Source organism: Chenopodium album, chromosome 23 (assembly GCF_948465745.1).
Source record: "Chenopodium album chromosome 23, dcCheAlbu1.1, whole genome shotgun sequence".
In the NCBI taxonomy this organism is placed as follows: Eukaryota; Viridiplantae; Streptophyta; class Magnoliopsida; order Caryophyllales; family Amaranthaceae; genus Chenopodium; species Chenopodium album.
The window spans coordinates 20,785,239-20,804,671 of NC_137856.1; the positions used below are offsets into that span (position 1 = coordinate 20,785,239).

Sequence of the window (19,433 nt, forward strand, 5' to 3'; positions counted from 1 at the left end):
CGTGATAAGCAATTTCATTTATAGTGTAGTTCACATGGCTACAGTTCACTTTGATTTCTTATCTAAAATATATATTTTTTTTTAAAAAATTATGTAATGTTAATGAGTATATAAGAGAGTGATATAATTTGGAGAATTTGAGTGTTTCATTTGCATTCGATTCGTGGCCTAGTAATAATGGTATGGATATTCGAACATGAAAGCCGATGATATTTATATTTTAGTGTATTGTAAAGTATGTTCATGTTTGTTTGTTTTTGTTTTTTTTCCCTTCTGTTATTTTAGGCTGATGGCAGTTGTGCAATGAAGTGGATTCTGAGATTGGATGAAGATCATCTAGAAGTTGTGGTATAGTCAGCTATTTTTAAAATAAAGTCTACTTTTAAACTTGATAAGTTTATGTGGTCTTGATTAGGTTAATTGTTGCTATTGTTTAGGAGATTCCTTCTATGTTTTATCACATTCTAGCACATCAATGTGGAGCTTTTCAAATTTACCGCGGTGAAGATGGAGTTGCATGGGATATAGTTGTTTATAAGACTTGCATTGGAAAGTCGATTACTGGTATGTATATTGATGCAGGCTGGACAGAATTTGTCTCAGATAATGATCTAGAAGTAGGAGATACTTTAATATTGTATTTCATGGGTAATGGCGTCATTCACACCAAAATGTATAATTCATTCGGGGAGGAAAAAACACATGTAAATGCTCCTATTAATCGAACTATCCTTGTTCAAAGAAGGCTCCCTCTGAGTGCTGAGGAAATGGATAAACATTTAACTCAAATGCAAGAACAATGCCCTGATCCATCGTTTAAGTATGTGTTTGATCGTCGATGCATTTTCCAGGGAAAAATTGTGAGTTTTTCATTTATAGTGGACTATGATCATAGTTTGTTGCTGTCAGAAACTGTAACATTTTATGTTCTATGCAGGTGGTTCCTCTAATATTTGCAAGGGCTCATTTTCATGAAATAGAACCTTGCACTTTAGTTTTACTTCGGCATAAAATGAAATAGTGGCCTGTTGAACTTCATCTAGTAAAGGAGAATAACCTTATCACTGATAGTGTTTTGAAGAATGGAGTTAATTTGTTCTTTGAAGACCAAGCAATTGTCGATGGAGTTGGAATGTTAGTCGTTTATCGACATGGCTATCCTATTTTGTTTGAGTTGTTGCTTGGACCAGTTTAGGAGCTGTAGCTTAATTGTCTTTAAGTTGTAGAATTATTGTTTTTAGAGTATGTTCTTAGATTATGTAGTCTTTATCTTTGCCTTAGTTTTAGTAGATTTTAATTGTATTTGTGTATACTAAATAAATATAGTATTTTACCTGTTGTAATATATATTTTCATTTACATTTTTTCCTAAACTCTTACATTTTCATTTGTTTTTTAAAAAAAAGTTTATGCAAGTACATATAATAGTAATAGCAAGATAAGCAGTTCATTTCTAATAAATATATTTTAATATATATTTATATAAATAGGAGTACATAGAATAAAGTTTTAGCTTGGTGTTTGCTAGAAACAATAACCACTGTCATTGTTTCTAGGAAACCCCTCAAAAGACATCTTTCTACAGCATCCTTCTTCTATATACCTAAAACCATAAGGACAGACCTAAAGTTGATCCTTAGATGATGCTAGAGACACAACATAAAGCACCTAATGTGCCATTTGCTAGATAAACCTGAATAGTTGTGTTTTTAACATAGCAAAAGTAATCAGCTATGGCTGCCTAGATACTTGAGAGCAGCAAAAAATTTAATATTCAAAAGGTATGCAAGAAATGCACCTTAAGCAGCCGATGTTAGATAGTCGATCACTTTGCCACATATATTGCTTGGTCTTCTTTAGGTAGCTGATAAGGGAAATTCGATCATTTTTCTATATATATGCTTTATATATCGGGTACTAATTTCCATCAGTGGCTGGTTCAGTGGAGGCGTTTTTTATTTTTTTAGTCTTCACAGTGATAGGTGTGGTTTGTTTCTAATCAGTTTCGGTTAGCTCAGCAGCATCTTGAGCATTACCTCTTCCCGGAGATATGGTGTGGCCTTGACTTTAGTGCGCTTCTGTGGAGACATTCCACCAAAGCAAAGCTTTTTCTTTGCAGTAGGTTGTGATCTCAGCAACTGTGATGTGTCTTGCTCAGCTTCAGCTTCCATGGGCCTTTTCCCTGCAGATTTTGTTTGCTTGATCATTTCAGAAGTTTGCTGAGGTGATTCAGGCTCCTCAGTAAAAGTTTCTTGCTGCGAATAGTTCGTTGAAGAGATTTTCAGGTTCGGTGTAGGAATAAATGGCTCAGAACTTTGCATCTCAATCATGATGTTAGCCACTTGTGTTTCGTTTGCTCCTTGTGCTTCATCTGTAATCTCCTGTGTGTTAGGATCATCTTTCAGCTCTACAGATTTGAGAGCCCACTCTAGGACATTGTTTTGAGCCAGATGCAAAGTTGGCCCTACTTGAATGTAGAACGGGATGCTGCTAAGCGTATTCTGAATAGCTTTGAATGAGTCGTAATCACCCTGTATTGAATGCATTTTAGTAGCATATGTCAAAAATAAACTCTAAACATGTAACAGGTGAAATTTACAACTGTGATTTTGTAGGTTTATAAAACTGTTTATGTGGTGTATTTTTTCAAGTCAAATGTAATTTCTGCCATAATTAGCTGTTTCTTAATGAGAATTTTATGCAACAGAGTGTGTAAGATCGAAACATATGTGCACACAATGCTACAAATTTATTAGTTTTCAATTATGTGCTGTATTTTTATGTAGAATTCATTTAGTGTGTGTTAGCGTGTACTTTATTTAAGGGTACTGAATCAATTTATTTTGGTAAGAAGAAGTTGCTTAAGTGCTTCTTCTAAGTATATTCTCAGTTGTAAGTAAATTAATACGAAAGTAAAGAGCTAAAGCGGTCATTGTAATGTTATATACCTCTTCCTTATAGCATAGATTTCTGCAGCAGTTTTTCTGAATAATCTTTCTGTATCATCGTTGAATGTAGTGAATGCCATACTTCCTGTTTCATCTCTAGCTTCGAACTTATATGTTGCTCTAATATAAACAATAAGTCTATGTTATTAAGTATAATGCTACTAAATAGAGATAGTTATATAAGTTCATATGTATATACCTCTCTGTGCAGATACTCTCTTTGTTTGAACAAGAAGAACATGAGAAACGCTTCTGCAATGGGAGATTGGAGCGCTTTGAGCAATTAGAACATCCTGTATATGCATTCACCTTCTCTAAGTCAGCATTTTGAATAGTCACTTCAATCCAAAGAATCTCTTCTTGCATGGTGTTGCTTGGCTATGCACACATTATAGTTAATGAATATTTGTTAGATTTCACATGTCTAATTTTCAGTTAGGCATGAATCTTTGAATTAATTCAGTAAGAGCAATGTCTTACCTTTCTTCGCTTCAGATTAGCAATTGAGACTATCTTTTTGTTTTCACTTGGGTATTTAACAGCTAATACCATTGCCTGTCTGTCAACTATTCTCTGGTGGAAGAGTTTTACCCTGGCATAAGTTTTAGTGCAAACAGAATTAGCAAATTATAAGGTTTATGGTGCTGTTATTTCAGATTATATTTTTGCATAGAAAATTACCAGTCTTGCAGCACACGTGCGCGTTCTCCCTTAGGTTCATATATTATGCGAGTAGACATACTTGAGTTCATTGAAAATCCTATTTAAAGCAGCAGCGATGACATATTCATAGCATTAAAATGTTAAAGTAATTTAATAATAGCAGTTTATGTCTTACCACGACGAGTATATGGTTTGAGTGCTCTAAATCCTATGACTTGGAACGAATCTGCCCAGTTCTTTAATCCGTCGAAGTACCTTGGTTCTGCCAAGTCATTCCACAGAGAGATGGATAGTGGTTGATCGCAGCTATTACATGAAAAACACATTGTTAGTTATTGTAATACAAAAACATGATTAAATAAAATTTACTATTCTCTTTGACACTGAATATCATGTAAAGTAACCTCTGATCAGTGATGATTATTTCTCGCACTAAGCTATCTCGTCCTCCATCTTTCCCTTCAACTGTTCTTGGTTCGTCTTCAACATAAAGAACCACTCCTACAACATCTGTGATTAAAAAATGCTAATTAGTATTTTTGTTAGATAGAGTTATTCTGAACATGTTAAGTTATATTATCTTACCATATCTCTCATCTGGATCTACTGCACGAGGAATAGCTGCTATTAGCTGGTAGTTAGGTAAAACTGGTCCAAGTTCAGGATCAACTGGCTGAATCACAATTCTACTACCAAAAGTCATTTGGTAAGGGAACTGATCAAGGTCAGTTCTCCATTTTTCATCTATAAATTTGATTAGTGCAGCAGAAATATCATATTCTCCCAGATACTGTAGTGCATCTTCAAAAGCCTCAATCTGATCTCTAAATAAAGTACCTCGCATCCTGTTGCCCTACAACATTGCAGCACAAACTTGTAAGCCACACGATGCTATTAGCATCACATTGTAAAGAAGATTCAGCAATCTACTTCTGCTTGTTAGCTAGTCCAAGGCATTCGTTTCAAATTAAAAGCTAAAGTTATAAATATAAATAGTTATCTTCATATTTGGCAAAAAAAAAAATGTTGTCACTAATGTATTATAATAATCCTATTATATAATGTATCACTGTTGTAGAAATCGTTGAGGGTTTTGTTTCAGTTCAAATTATGGTTAATTTATAATATAATGATAATGATAATGAGTCTTTTTTTCCCGGCTCAAATTATAGCTAATTTATAGTGTGGTGATAATCAAATGCTAATCCCTTTATAAATGATAGTAACCGAGTATAGTATAAGAGCTGATCAATCTATTAATCAGTCTAGATGTCATTTATCAACTTATTGATTATTTTACAACAAGATCTGATTCAAAGTAACAAACTAATCGTGTACATTTACTAATAGCAATTTATGGTCATAACTTGTAGAATAAAGTGCGTAAAACAGCAAAAATAATTTTACTAATAGCAATTTATGCTCATAACTTGTAGAATAAAGTGCATAAAACAACTCATTGAAAAGAATCACATGTATCAAGGTTCAGAATGCATAATTGGAATCAAACAGCATAATAGCATATTAGAGTTGTCACTGAGTCTTGTTAAAACAATCATAGGCATACATAATACATAGCAGCAACCTAAAGCAACATGGATATGATGCACAATCACTTACTGACCATTTAGATTTTATTATAATAATAACTATAAGTCTAAAGGATATAAAATATCTACCATTGCCTTGACTAAAATAAGTTTATGGTTTACAAAATCAAGCAGCCTGTTAAAAGCATCATATACTCAGATTTTATGGTCTAAGAATTTCTGTAAAAGCAAGATCTATGTCTTTTTTTTTCTAGTCTAATATCTTTCTGAAGTGATTGCCTATTTTTCATTGACTTTTTATTAATTTATCTATTTCTCCTTTTTATGTGGAACAAAGGTGAACAATAAATTAGTTAGACTACTGCATACAATCATAGTAGTGAAAGGTTTGTACTTGGAAAACACTTAGATTCTCACATTCAAAACAGTCCAACCAAAATTGAGTGGTAAACACTTAGATTCTCACATTCAAAACATACCTAAAATAACATGGACTTATAATCTTCTAGAGCAATAAATAGATACCTGCTCATCCTTCAGTAGCAAAGTCTGGAATCTGACAGTTTTTTTGGAAGATAGTTTGTCTCTTCCCTTTTCAGCAACTACTACTCTGACTATATAAAACTTGCTTGATGCATTTAACTGATTCAAATACACATACTGTGGTTTGTGTCTAGTTGTTCTGAATTTTAACTCTGTGCATATAAATGTGTACAGAATTTCATGGTTACTATTAGCTTGAAAACAGAATCTGCAATCCAATTTATTTATTTTTTTTCTAAAAAAACATACAACTAAATAATAATAACTTTCTTAGAAAAGGTAAACGAAAATAAGAATTCTAAAAACTAATATGATTAATTATTGCATAAGGAAAAAACTAATTGGTGGTTGGTGCAGGCGGATGCACGATCCGCATTGTGCATCCGCCGCAAAACGACATTGCTTTGTTAACAAAACGCAGGCCTTCAATTTCTAAAAAACGCGGAATGTACATTACGTTGTGTAATAAGGTACATGGTAGTAGAAAAGAACATTTTGTTCAATTTTAATGAACATAAATTGTTTTAACCTTAAGTTTTGTAAAAAAGGAAAAAGATAAACATAGTAATTCTTTTTTACCATTTCATACTATACTCTCTCTCTCTAAAATTTTATTTCTCTAGATATTTCTCTCTCTATAACTTTTCTCTACCGAACCGATTCAAATTCTTGAAACCCTAAGATTAATTTGGTGAATTTCAAACTTGTTCGACTGTAAGTAGTTTTTGCAATTTTCTGTTTTTTTGTTCTTTTTTGTGCTTGGTGTGATTTTTGAGTTCAAATCGATTTTGTGTTTTATTTTTTATGGAATTATTAACGTTGTAGCTAATATAAATGTACATTGGTTAACAAAACAACATTATATATAAGATTCATGTAATGTACATTATATGCAACATTAAAGAACATTAAAATATAATATAATGAACATGTGTGCTAATTTTAAAGAACATCATCTTCATCATCTTCAAAGTGACACATTATAAATTAAAAAAAACAGAGCAATACATTAATAATTCCATAAATCAATGCAATAAACTAATAATTCAAGAAATCAATGCAATAAATCATCATTGTGAAAAATAATTATAATTCAATTCAATCAAATGATAATTCAAGATATCAATTCAATCAAATTCAACGAAATTATAAAATCAATAAGAAAATCATGGAATTCAATTAAATTACAAAAAAATAAAGCTACATTACCTTTTCCTTCTGTAACAATGTCTTCAGTCTTGCCGAAATCATCATCATCTTGATCATCAAACGCAAAACGGCGATCTGAATCATGTCGAAATTCGCCATGATTGGCCATGTTCTTTAGTTTCTCTCTCTTAAAGTTTGATTTCTCCCTATTTCTCTCTCTACAAATTCACTCAATTTGAAAATTGAAGTCTGAATATAAATTTCCTAGTTTACACACTATATATAGAAAGAAGATCCAAAAATCAAGTAATTAATAGTATCCAAAAAACAGAGATTCTTTTTTCTAAAAAAAAAGAAAAAACATGCGTTTAGGAGGTGGATGCACCATGCATGGTGAATCCGCCTCCAGGAAGAAAATTTCAAGAAAAAACCATACCTTCCATAGTTCAGAAATTAATGCTGAGAATACTTGCTTCTGTAAACAAAAAAAATGTATGCCTTAGCAGCAAATGCTTTTATAGTGCTTTAAAAAAACATGTAGTCCTTAAAATCACAGGTAAATTGACTACAATAGCCTTGGATACTTCTAGAGATAGATTGGAAAATAACCAGTAGGGTTTTTTTTAAAAAAAAAATGTTATTGTTACTGTTTATACTGTTCATCCCATACCTCTGATTAGGAAATCTGTACTCTGAACTTTAGACTGCACATTCTATGCTTTTGGTTAGGTATTCAAAGTGTCCCTTTTTTACATTTGATATGTCTAACTTTCTACTTACATATAAGAAAATAATAAGTTATATTTTTTTTTGAAAAGTCTTTAAAAAAAAAGAACTCATTGGAGAAATTTCATATGGTCCAAATTCAAAATTTTGGCTGAAAAGTCTATGATAGGTTGTCAGATCTTAAGCCACCCTAAAAGCCACCCTAAAAGATAGTCTAAACTTTCTAGCATACTCTATGATGCTACTATTATACTATAATATTTAGATGTTTATATGAATAATGTAAATGAATTTTTGCTTTCTAAGAAGGAACACTTCATATTTCAAATCAAAATAATAAAGAGTACATAATGCATCTTAGTAGACCATTTTATACAGTTATAGCTTATTCTAAAATGCTATAACCATAAGTCTATTGCTCAAAAGTTGTTCAAAAATGTACACAAAATGACCTTAAGCTTGGGTGTAGATCCTTTAAAACCGGATTCCCTGCAATGTAAACATGCAAAAGAAACTAAATTAAGGATTTCTGTGTAAATGCATATATGTTGTCTTAACTAAGATAATATGTAATATGAGGCTGGTTTTTTTGTATTCTTACCTAGATTACTCCTGCTAGTTTTAAGACAGTGTACGAAACAACATTTTTAACAGATGTTTGGGCGTACTCTATAGCAGGAGCAACTGATAGGACTCTGATTTTATCCGTTGTCCGTGCACGTGAAATAGCGACATATAATTGACCATGCGAAAAGCACGATCGAGGAAGATAGACCAACACTTGGTCTAGTGTCTGCCCTTGAGACTTATTGATGGTCATTGCAAAAGTTAATTTGATTGGAAACTGGTTCCTCTGAAATTGAAAAGGATACTTCTGAGAACTTGATGGCCTGAGTTTAATTCGAGGTATAAACACATGTTCGCCTTGATACTGTCCAACAGCAATCACACACTCGATTAAATTTGAGAAAAACCTCTTACATATGAGCCGTGTACCATTACACAGACCAGAAGAAGGTAACAGGTTTCTGAGTAATATTACTGGGCAATCCTTCTTCAACACAAGGTTGTGAGGACTCATTCCTCCTGGGCACAGTTTGTTCAGAAATTCCGTAGGGTATATGTTGCCAGTGTCATCCAAAATAGTATCATAGCTTGTATATGTCCTTGCTTCCCCTGGAAACTTATCAATCATGAACGAATTTATAGAATCAACATCATCATTTATAGGAGTTAGAACAGCTCTCCTTGAAAAAATTTTGGGATCTAAACTGCCTGAACTCAATTATGGAAAAGTTGATTCTAGGTATTCTAATATTAGATCTTCTTCAGGCTGAAAAGTCTTCACTATCTGTGTTGGTAACTGAACGAGATCACTTTACATTGTTTGCAATTCCCCATTTCCTAATGCAAGCAAGAAATCACTGAATGCAGGGTCTTCTCTGGCCCTTAAGTTTTCAGTCAATCTAAATCTCTTTAAATGATTCCATATATATGAACTCACCAAACTTGCGTCAACTGCTTCTTTCTGAGACTTATTAGGAACAACAGGCAGCACCTGTCGAAAATCCCCGCCAAATACAATTACTTTCCACCGAATACAATATTATTATCACATATATCCTGTAACAATAAGTCCAAAGATTCCAAATTTTGCTTGTTTGCCATTGATGCTTCATCCCATATTATAAGGGCTATTTCTTTTATCAATGCTGCTAGGCTACTTTGCTTAGAAACGCTACATGCTAGTGAGCAATCGCTGTCTACTGGTATTTTGAATCTTGAGTGCAGTGTTCTACCAGAAGGAATGTTTGCTGCAGCTATACCAGAGGTTGCTGTCGGCAAAACAATCTTATTCATGAGGCGTATCTCTGCATACAGTGCATTGTATAAGAATGTTTTGCCGGTTCCAACTGGACCATCTACAAAAAATGCTCCTGGTTTTCCTTTTATTACATGCTCCAATATAGATGTAAATGCTTCCTTTTGAGCTGCATTTAAGAGGTTGCGGCTGTCAATACAGCTCTGAAGAATTGGGGCATCTAATGCGTCTTGTCTCCTGGTTTTCCTTTTATTACATGCTCCAATATAGATGTAAATGCTTCCTTTTGAGCTGCATATAAGAGGCTGCGGCTATCAATACAGCTCTGAGGAATTGGGGCATCTAATGCGTCTTGTATATCCTTTGTTATGTCAATCATGCTATCAGTGCTATCACTTAAAGAAGCCAAACCACATTCACCCAATGACTTTCCCATATCTTCTAGATGCTGCTCAATTGATCTGACTGTGAGTTTTTTAATTTTGGTTTCTGCACCAGGAGTTTTTTTTTGCAAAATCTTCTGACAATGCAGCATAGTATATGCACCATAGTTCTTCAGGGTTTTCTGGCTGACAGAATATAAGCACAGTAGCAAATAAACGGCGTAAAGCTACTGGCAGCTGAATTTCAGTCGCTTCACCTAAACAAATGTTTGCAGCATCATCCATTTCTAAGATACCTGCTTTAAGGAACGCCTCCTTGAAGCTTGCACATACATGCCCGCGAATTGTGCGTAAGTCTGTAAATGACCTAGGACTCTTGACATTTAGCAACAACAATCGCAAATAGAAGCGCTCACCTTCAAAAGGAGCTACAAAGGTTAAACGGCCTACCGTTTTTGTTTTACGTTTCCGCCTGAACCATGCTTTTGCAGTACCATCCCATCTATAGTGCTCTGGAAATTCTCCATAAAAATACCCCAAACCATTCTCAGAAGCAGCATTCAAACGGAAAAACTCAGTTAAAGGAGTCTTTGCATAAACACCATTTGCAATTCCCACATCTAGTCTTTCATGTGGCCGCACACAAACAGTGTTCATTTCTGGCATATGAACTGAGAGAGGCATTACTGGTGCATATATTTCAAATAACTCAAATCCAAAAATTCTCCATGCTGCTTCACATGGTGACACCCACCTTCCTGACTGATACTGAGCAATCTCATCTTCAGAATTTTTATCTTCAGCTGAAACATTAAAGGCCACCCGATCATGTCCCTTGTAAACATATTTGTACAAGTACTTTACTGCTTTTATAGTTGAACAAACCTCAACATTTAAATGGAAGTCAAAAAGTGAAGAAAGTTAAGGGTTATAAGGCACAACCCATCGATTATCTAAGTAAGCACCCCTGACCTTGACTTGTTCTCCAGTATCCGTCCTGCGATAGCATGGGTAGCCATCCTTATTTGTTGTGGTTTGTGGTGTGAATTGTTTTGGATACCCATTTTTACAAGAAGATACACTATCTTTCTTTCTCATACAAGGGCATTCTGGATTTAATTCCCCACATGGTCCATGCATCATATGCTGCAACACAATCTTACGGAGTTCGGGTTGATTCACAGAAGGTATTTCTGCGCAAACAAATTTATCATAATCAGCAGGACACTTCATCTTGTACTGTGGCTGTAGAATTAACAAGAAATGAGCATGGGGTAACCCTCTTTTCTGGAATTCCACAACATAAATCATAGCAGCTACTTTGCCAAATATTTTTTCTTTCTTGATTTTTTTCCTGAGAGCAATCAACTTTGCTCGAAATATTCTAGCAACTAAATCAGGCCGATCCTGAGCAGCTTCACCTGGCGATAATTCAGCTTTTATCTCTGGCCAATTTGCGTTGCATGTTACAGTTCGAAGAGATCAGGTTTCCCGTACTTCTGCACAAGCGCCATTGCATTCAAATATATCCTTTTCATATCACGAGGTCCTCCTAGGAAAGATGGTGGCAAAATGAACTTATGTCCAACATTTGCTGCATTTGTTTCTCTACTTTCGACTGTATCAAGAATCCCTTTATATAGATCAGCTCTTATTGTATCCTGATTCCTCCGGAAAAAGTCTAATCTTGTATTTTCAACTTTGATATACATATATACAATGTACTGCAGGAAAGCACGACCTGCCCTTAGAAGCATGTTTCCTATCCTGATTTGAATCATGTAGGCATAGTACTCTTTTGCAGAGATGTACTTATCGGCCCTGGTATGCCTTCCAGAAGCACCTATAATAAGAATTAAGACAAATGAATGAACTGAACATATCTTATTTAAAGGAAACAATGATATAAAAGCAATATAAAAAATTAAAGTCTTTGTGCAAACTCACGGGTGGCTTCTGCATCCAGAAACTCTGCTGGAGTATGTACTGCACAAGACTGAATAGGATCAGGTTCAGTGGCAAATTGTCTGTCTCTACCATGCGAAACTTTTTTCAGACCTTGATGCCAACCACATTCACCTCTTGGAAAGAGTAGAGGATACTATAAAGGGTCATAGCACCCATAATAGTGTGCAATCCGGTGAATTTCCGTAGATTTTCCAGTTACAAGGATATGCGGCCATGAACTCTGGCTCGACGAAACACTATCAGGCCAAATAACTGCAACTTCATCTGAAGTGGGAGCATTATACACTCTTTGATCTGGTACAGTGTTTGAATTTATTATGATGTTAGTACTTTCATTGACAGTTACTTCTTTTAAAGAACGAAAAAATCTTGCATATGGATTATCTCTAGTTACTCGCATTAATATGTCAATTACATCTTGTCTTAATTCAGGAAAACAATCTGCCCGATGTTTAAGTTCATTTTGGCCATCATAGAAGTAAGGTTACAAGTATTTTGGGCCTTTTTCATCTGGAATTAAATCTAGTACAGAATGATATATTTTACCATGTAATTTAAAGACATATATTCCTTTATGTGTTTCTCTGTCGACTTTACCACCAATTGAACTAAAAGCAAATAAATTAATGTACAATCTAGCAAACTTTCTAAAATGCACAGCATCTTCATCCTTTGAAGTAAAAAGCCTTACTAATTCCGGGGGATATTCATTAGCAACTATCTTAACATCTCCATCACCACAACAGAAATGCAAGTTTTCAAACTGGAATTTCTTAGCCCTACATTTGGCACAGTAAGTAGGCGGAGCTAACTGTAATGGCTGTGTAGGCAATGGCTTCCCTATAGCAGCCACAGGTGTTTCTGTAACATTATCAAAAGATACCTTGTAAAATTCTATCACACAACAGCATATATACATTGATCCTATGAACTGCAACTATAAATAAGGACTTACTTTTAGCCGCATCTCTTAATTGCTTTGAAGTTTGTGTAGGTGCAGACACTGACGCCTTGTTTTTTCTTGTAAAATTATAAAGTAAAAACAGAACAGAAAGTAGTAAACAGTATACTATACAGCAACATATATAGATTTTCTTTGGAAATCGTAATCACAATATGATCTCACCCTTAGCCAAATCATTTAATTGTTTTGAACTCTGTCCAGATGATGGAGTTGCCTTAGTAGCCTTGCTTCTTTCTGCCATATACCAAAACAATTAAAAAACAAAACCTGCTTAGTAAATTCACCCAAATATTTCTCCCACACAGCAGCACACATACACAAACCCTTAAAACCGAACCTACAGCAATGCTTACTTTTCGGTGCCTTCTCTAACTGCTCTGAACTCTGCGCACATGATGGAGTTGTCTTAGTAGCCTTGCTTCTTTCTGTCATATCCAAAAATAATTCAAGAACAAAACCTAGTAAGTAAATTCAGCCAAATATTTCTCCGACACAGTAGCACACATACACTAACCCTTTAAACCAAAACTACAACAATGCTTACTTTTCGGTGCCTTCTCTAACTGCTCTGAACTCCGTGCAGATGAAGGTGTTGCTTTAGTAGATTTAGGTTTTTCTATAATGCAACATAAATAAAACAGGAAGAAATCTTAATAAATAGATTCACATATATATCCTCTTTATAGATATAAACCAAAACAAAGTGCTTACTCCCAGCTGTGATGTATGTCGAAGGCCTTGCTCTAGCCTTTTTAGGTCTTGGTTGTTCTTCCTCACTATACAAAGCATAAAAGACAGGTGGATTTGTTTTTTAACATAATTATATCTAGCATAATCATAGTTGTCATAATAACCTAGTACCTGATGGAATTCTGCGGCAATGATACACTAATTGCTCGTTTTGACTATCGACCTTGAGCTGATGGCCTCTTAAAATTATAAGGCGCCTCAGCTATTATATAAACATTTTAAAACAGCAATAAAGCAGCTATTCATTAAGGTGATAGTATGCAACAACACAATATTCAAAATAAATAAGAAACTTTTTTTTCTGTAAAGATTATTTTACTGCACAAACGCACCCATCTCACACTGCCACAGCTGAAACCACCTCTAGATCTTATATATGGTAGCAACAAAGTCTGCGTTTTTTGTTCTTTTATTTCTGCATAAAACCACAACCAACAACCCAGTATTACTTTTTGCAGCCAACTTAGTGTTCGACATTTCACTAAGCTTTAAAGAAAGTAAAATTTGTTTCGATGACTATTTCAGAGACAATAGGCAAAGGAGAAATAATATGTTTATAAGTAACATAAAACAATGTGAACTTAAATAGGGCAATCAAATGGTGCTTTCATTCATTTAGAAAGTACATTACATTATATTCAAGCCTTATCATACATACGATTTCTTTCATGCGGTTTCAACATACTCAAAAGAAGCACTAAATCTAAACGCCAAAAGTAGAACATAAGCTCATATAATAGACCTAGTGCACACTAAACATAAACACTGATAATGAGGCAAACATCGTGCCATGCTACCTATTAACTATAACACTAAGTAACCTAAGCAAACTTAGAGCGCTTCCAAACAGTCTCTAGTTCAGGAATGCCAGAAACTAAAGGTTCTGTAACTCTGACAGCAGAAGAAGATGCGGTGTCCATTGCTGCACTTGAGCGGCGCTTCATTGGAGCAGAGGGTGGAACAATAGGCTTAGGAATCTGAAACCTTTCAGATGTCGGAGTCACACAGTCTCCTTCAGGAAAGCGGTCACTTCTAGCAGCTAATCGTTCCTTGAAATGGTAAAACTTAGTCTTTAAATCAGAACAAGCAGCACCCTTCTCTGAAGCAAGGCCATAATTAGCATCTATAACCTCTAGGTTATACTGGGTGACCAAGTAATGGATAGCTCTTTTAGCGGCCTTTTGCCTTGCAGCTGTTACTTCAGCACAAGGATCACTATAAATGCACTCCATACCAGTTCCATTATGGGGGCAAGACACAGTTAGCCAAGACACAAAACCCAAACCTTCAGCCCAAATAGTCTCCAATGAACTTACCTCTGCTCCCGTTTTTGTAACAAAAGCACCTAAAAAGCCAACATAATTCATCGTCACATGGAAAACATCCTCAGTTGCTCTCTTTCCTAAATTGCCTTCAGTTGTAGGCATCTCTAGCCCTTTCTCACGACATAATTCAACAACCTTATGCTTATAAATTTTACTACACAACTGATACATTCTTGCTCTATCAGCAGTAAAATCATTCACTCGTACTCCATAGTGGCTGATCATTTTCTGTACAGCTTTTTGAGCTGCCCTTTCCTGTGACTCCTGAATTGTATTAGCCTCCCCACCAAAGAATACAAATTCAGATCTGCCACATTCATTCTTAACACGAACAAAAGCGTTGTTCCTATCCTTATCTACGTAACCATACACTGGTTCAGGGAAATTCAAACATTCAACCACCTGACCTAATAAAGGTCGAAATGGAATGGTAATTTTGTTCGGATGAATGGCCATAACCTATAACCGGCAAAAAATAGCATCTTAATTAAAGCAACACAAGCACCAACTAATCAAACACACCTAGCAAATTACAAGATCTAACAGCAATCCAGCTAAGAAACCACATACACTCGAAACACTCCAGTCCAAATTCACCACACAAACTTACGGATAGTAGTATTACGCTGATTCACCACCACAGCTAGCCCAAGATGCAGTTTCCTATAGTTCTGTTTTATTTCACCAAGAAGAGGGGGGCAAAAAGGAAAAAGGAAACACATAACACACCAAAAAAAAAGCAACATAAGCAACAACATTTAAGCCAAATCTCCAGAAATACAACAATATTAGCATAAGTACATAAACTAACAACTAAACTAAAACTTGTAGTTCATATTTCCAGCTCATTTACGTTCCTTTATAGTCCAGAAAGTCAAGTACTCTTATAATCCAAGAATCACTATGTCAATATGCAAATCTGTTTATATAACTAAGTTTCAGTAAAATATGATCCATTATCCTGCAGTGTTCTCATCAAAATTAGCCAAAAGAAAACAGCCTCAGTCAAAGTTTCATAGTACCAACCTTTTCTCACACAGCATATGAAGAAGAACAAAGAAATACATACAAGAAATAAGAGAAATATGTGCTGGTATAAAAGGCAAAAAAATAAACCAAAGGACACACCTATACATATTTTAATAAAACAAAGAAGTACATCACAAAAGTATTTTAAGCCTCGAAATTCAAATATCTTCTATACTTAGTATATTAAAATACAATAAATATTCTAACAATTTTGTAGTACAACTCAAACAGCTGCACCACATCATTCCTTGTGCAAACACTGTAGATTAACAGTATCCAACCTAAACCAATTTTCCAATCGCAATAATTAATCACTTAATTAGCTAACCAGACCATATCCTTTGCTACTAAAATAACAATTCAAGAAGAAATAGCCCAAACAAATTTTCCAATCACCATAAATAATCACCTAATCATCTAACAATACCATAACCTCCGCCACTAACATAAAACATACAAAATGAAATCCCAAGGTAAATAGCAAATTAACACAGCCAACCATAAATCAAAGATAACTAAATTTCAGGGGGAAAAAAAAGAAAATGCACCTGATAATAACCCATAAGCACCATAACCCAGATTACACGAAAAATCTCCATTGAACTATGCTCTGGAAGTGAAGAAAACGCAATTAACAAATTAATTGGCTAATTACATCAAAGATTATTACATCAATAAAGAAAGAAATAAGGTTCCCAGGAAGCATAGCTGTATACGTGGCCAACATCAGCTGACAAATGTACACCAAGCAAGGAAAAAACGTGAAAGGACAATCCTACCCCTGGAATTTTGGTGCTCCAGCAAGGGAGACAAAGGGCAAAGGCGCCATTTCTCTGTTCCTAATGAACAGTAAAATTGGAAGCAACTTTGGGGCAACAGTATGTTGCTTCGGGACTTTTATAAGAGTTAAGGATACATGAATAAAAGTTTGGTTCACTTTCCCCCAACTTAATATCTTCTACAATTACATTCAATTTTCACCCCTTTTTCTCCTTTATAAACTATTCATTTTTCAATTAAAAAATATATTATAAAATTAAATATTATATTATATACTTATAAACAATTCGTGCATTGCACGGGCCAAAAGTCTAGTTTCTCTTCATTTAAACAAGTTGTTAGTGTTCTCATCATATCTCTAATTCATTCACTTTTAGCTTTAGTCTCTAGATAATTTCGTTCACGTTCCCAAGATAGCTTAATTACTTAGTAGTGATTGTGGTATTTAGCTTCTCCCTAAGGTTCAACCCTTTGCTTACTTGTACTTGGTTCGTTTAGGTTATATAAATATTATTTTATTTAGGGTTAGACACTTGATGACGTGTTTATTCCCTTGTCACAAGTCCAACACGGGCCACTCACCAGCTGACACGTGTCAGCCTTAGATGACAAATGGAATTGCGGCCTTCAAAGCCCAATTCCCAAGAAAGCTGCAAAACAGCGTATTCCATTAGGTCGTATAAATAGGGAGATTTCCCCCATTTTGGGGGCACATTCATTTATTACATCTTACTTACATTTTTTCACATCAGAGAAAACACCTGATGTTTTGGGTGTTTTTGTCCCTTGGGAGAGTTACAGCTCAAAGACTGGTCCTGCTGGCTCTGTACCTGCAAAATCAACGAAGACACCGGTTGGGTGGTGCTCCGCCTCCAACGCTCAAGTTAGTAACTTGAAGGAGAGTAAAAAGTGCGGAAATTTAGGTGGGGATCTGCTTGGATTCCAAGCTCAGGAGTTCTCTGATGTGAGAGAAAATAGGATGTAATAAATGATAGTAAATTTCTGAATGTCCCCCAAATTGGGAGAATATCTCCCTATTTATAGGGTATTCGGAATAGTGCCCCTCGTTAGGACTGATGGGCTGCGCCGCCAAATAGCGGATTTTGGGGACTTGGGCCCTTGAAGGCCGCAATTCTACAAAAGTATCTGGAAAGGCCACGTGTCAGCTGGAGATTGGTCAAGGGTGACCTGCCATCCTCTGACACGTGGCACCTCCTCATTGGCCCACTTGTCTAGGGTAAAAATACCCTAAACATTTGCCCCTCACAGGTGGCACGTGGCAGGCCACGTGGCGCTTGTGACACGTGTCAGCCCGTGAGAGATGAACAGTAAAAACGGCTAGTTTTTTACGGAGGTGACAGGGATTTCCACCTTTTCACCCCCTATAAATAGGGATTTACCCCCCTATCTCCTCTTCACTTTTTACATTTGCTTGACTTTTTAGAGAGAGAAAGAGAGTTTTCTAGAGAGAGGTGCTCTGATCCCGGTTGCATTTAAGCAAGTTCAAGATTTCCGTGTGCTCTTTCGAAGTCACCCGGTCACCGGTTACTTTGCCGTTTTCAGATTTTCCGAACTCAAAGTAAGGTAACTATCCGTTTCCTTCTTTAAGTTTTCTTCTTTTTCTTTCTTTTTAGCCTGTATACACTCTTTTCCGGCTGTATACATTGATTTTCAAAACTAATATGGACTCTCCATTTGACGCGGGTGCATGGAACTTAGTGGAAGAAGTGGAATACATGCCACGTGTCATGACACGAAGTAGGGCCAAGCTCCTTGGAGGTCACCTTTCGGGGCTAACCATCATCACACTTGAAGACAAGAAGCTTATCAATATATGATGCAACTACTTCATTCATCCATATCTCCTTCGTTACAAAGAATTTTTAGGTGATTCAAGTTAGAGGTGAAAGTAGAGTTCAAGAGCTTTCCAACGACTGGTCACATGCCAAATTTGAGCGAGAAACGAAGAAGTTATGAACGTTTGAAGTTGAGCTTTCCAGGAGCAGGGGAGTTCGGCCGAACCTACACTGTGGTTCGCCCGAACCTTCCAGGCAGTTTCAGAGCTGATTTTTGCATCTTTGCAGGAGTGGCCGAACTCCAAAAGTTTGACCGAAACTACCCACAAGTTCGACCGAACTTACCGAGAGTTCGGCCGAACCTTTTCCCGTTTTTCTGTCAGTTTGTGCGAACTATTTAAGTTGTTTTGAGACGTTTTTGCATATTAATTTTTGTTGAACTTTGTAATCAAGAGACTTTCTCTCTCTACCATAATCTTTGTGATTATCTTGCTTTCTTTGTGATTGCATCTCTTGTAATCTTTGTGGTTACACCTTAATCTTAGCTTTACTTGGTGTTGGCATTGATTAAGACCCCTATTTCATCTATCTTTGTTAATTTGAGATAGGTTATCTTGGTTTGTTGGTTTGAACTTGTTGTTACTTGATTTCTCCTCCCTTTTACTTGTCTTTCCTTGGTTATTTCATATCATTTGGTATCAAGAGCCTAGGTTATTAGCCTAGAAAGATCCTACCTTTTTTATTTCTCTTTCCCCTCTCAAAAGATCTCATCTTTTCCCACAAAATTTGAAATTTTTTTCATAGATACAAACTTTCTATCTTGAAACATGGGTGATAGATACTATTATGAAGATGATGAAGGTTACAATGAAAACTCTAGATTGGATGCTCTAGAAAGGAAGTTTGATAGATTTCTTGAGGTCTTGGAGAATAGAAGAAGTCCTAGAAGGAGGAGGAGCCCTAGTGAAGAAGATGACTCTCACTCTCCTCACCGGAGAAGGGAACACCGCCAATGACACTATGAGGACAACCGTGAC

At 35.5% G+C, this 19,433-nt stretch overlaps 3 protein-coding genes across 3 annotated transcripts; all 3 read right to left on the reverse strand.

Moving 5' to 3' along the window:
• Positions 1-2,929: 2,929 nt before the first annotated feature.
• LOC145607110 (replication protein A 70 kDa DNA-binding subunit B-like) lies at positions 2,930-7,022 on the reverse strand. Its single transcript, XM_081662872.1, has 8 exons — positions 6,914-7,022; positions 5,687-5,856; positions 4,197-4,464; positions 4,016-4,121; positions 3,867-3,917; positions 3,429-3,540; positions 3,148-3,326; positions 2,930-3,068 (listed from the first exon to the last, which is right to left on the reverse strand). The coding sequence occupies exons 1-8, from the start codon at positions 7,020-7,022 to the stop codon at positions 2,930-2,932; spliced, it is 1,134 nt and encodes a 377-aa protein (XP_081518998.1).
• Positions 7,023-8,180: 1,158 nt separating this feature from the next.
• Positions 8,181-9,837, reverse strand: LOC145607111 (uncharacterized). Its single transcript, XM_081662873.1, has 4 exons — positions 9,658-9,837; positions 9,182-9,604; positions 8,962-9,137; positions 8,181-8,826 (listed from the first exon to the last, which is right to left on the reverse strand). The coding sequence occupies exons 1-4, from the start codon at positions 9,835-9,837 to the stop codon at positions 8,181-8,183; spliced, it is 1,425 nt and encodes a 474-aa protein (XP_081518999.1).
• A 40-nt stretch (positions 9,838-9,877) lies between these two features.
• On the reverse strand, positions 9,878-13,943 carry LOC145607112 (uncharacterized). The gene is made up of 11 exons (XM_081662874.1): positions 13,893-13,943; positions 13,578-13,668; positions 13,261-13,332; positions 13,070-13,141; positions 12,879-12,950; positions 12,299-12,646; positions 11,952-12,193; positions 11,732-11,885; positions 11,328-11,627; positions 10,757-11,229; positions 9,878-10,669 (listed from the first exon to the last, which is right to left on the reverse strand). The coding sequence occupies exons 1-11, from the start codon at positions 13,941-13,943 to the stop codon at positions 9,878-9,880; spliced, it is 2,667 nt and encodes an 888-aa protein (XP_081519000.1).
• Between the last annotated feature and the right edge of the window lie 5,490 nt (positions 13,944-19,433).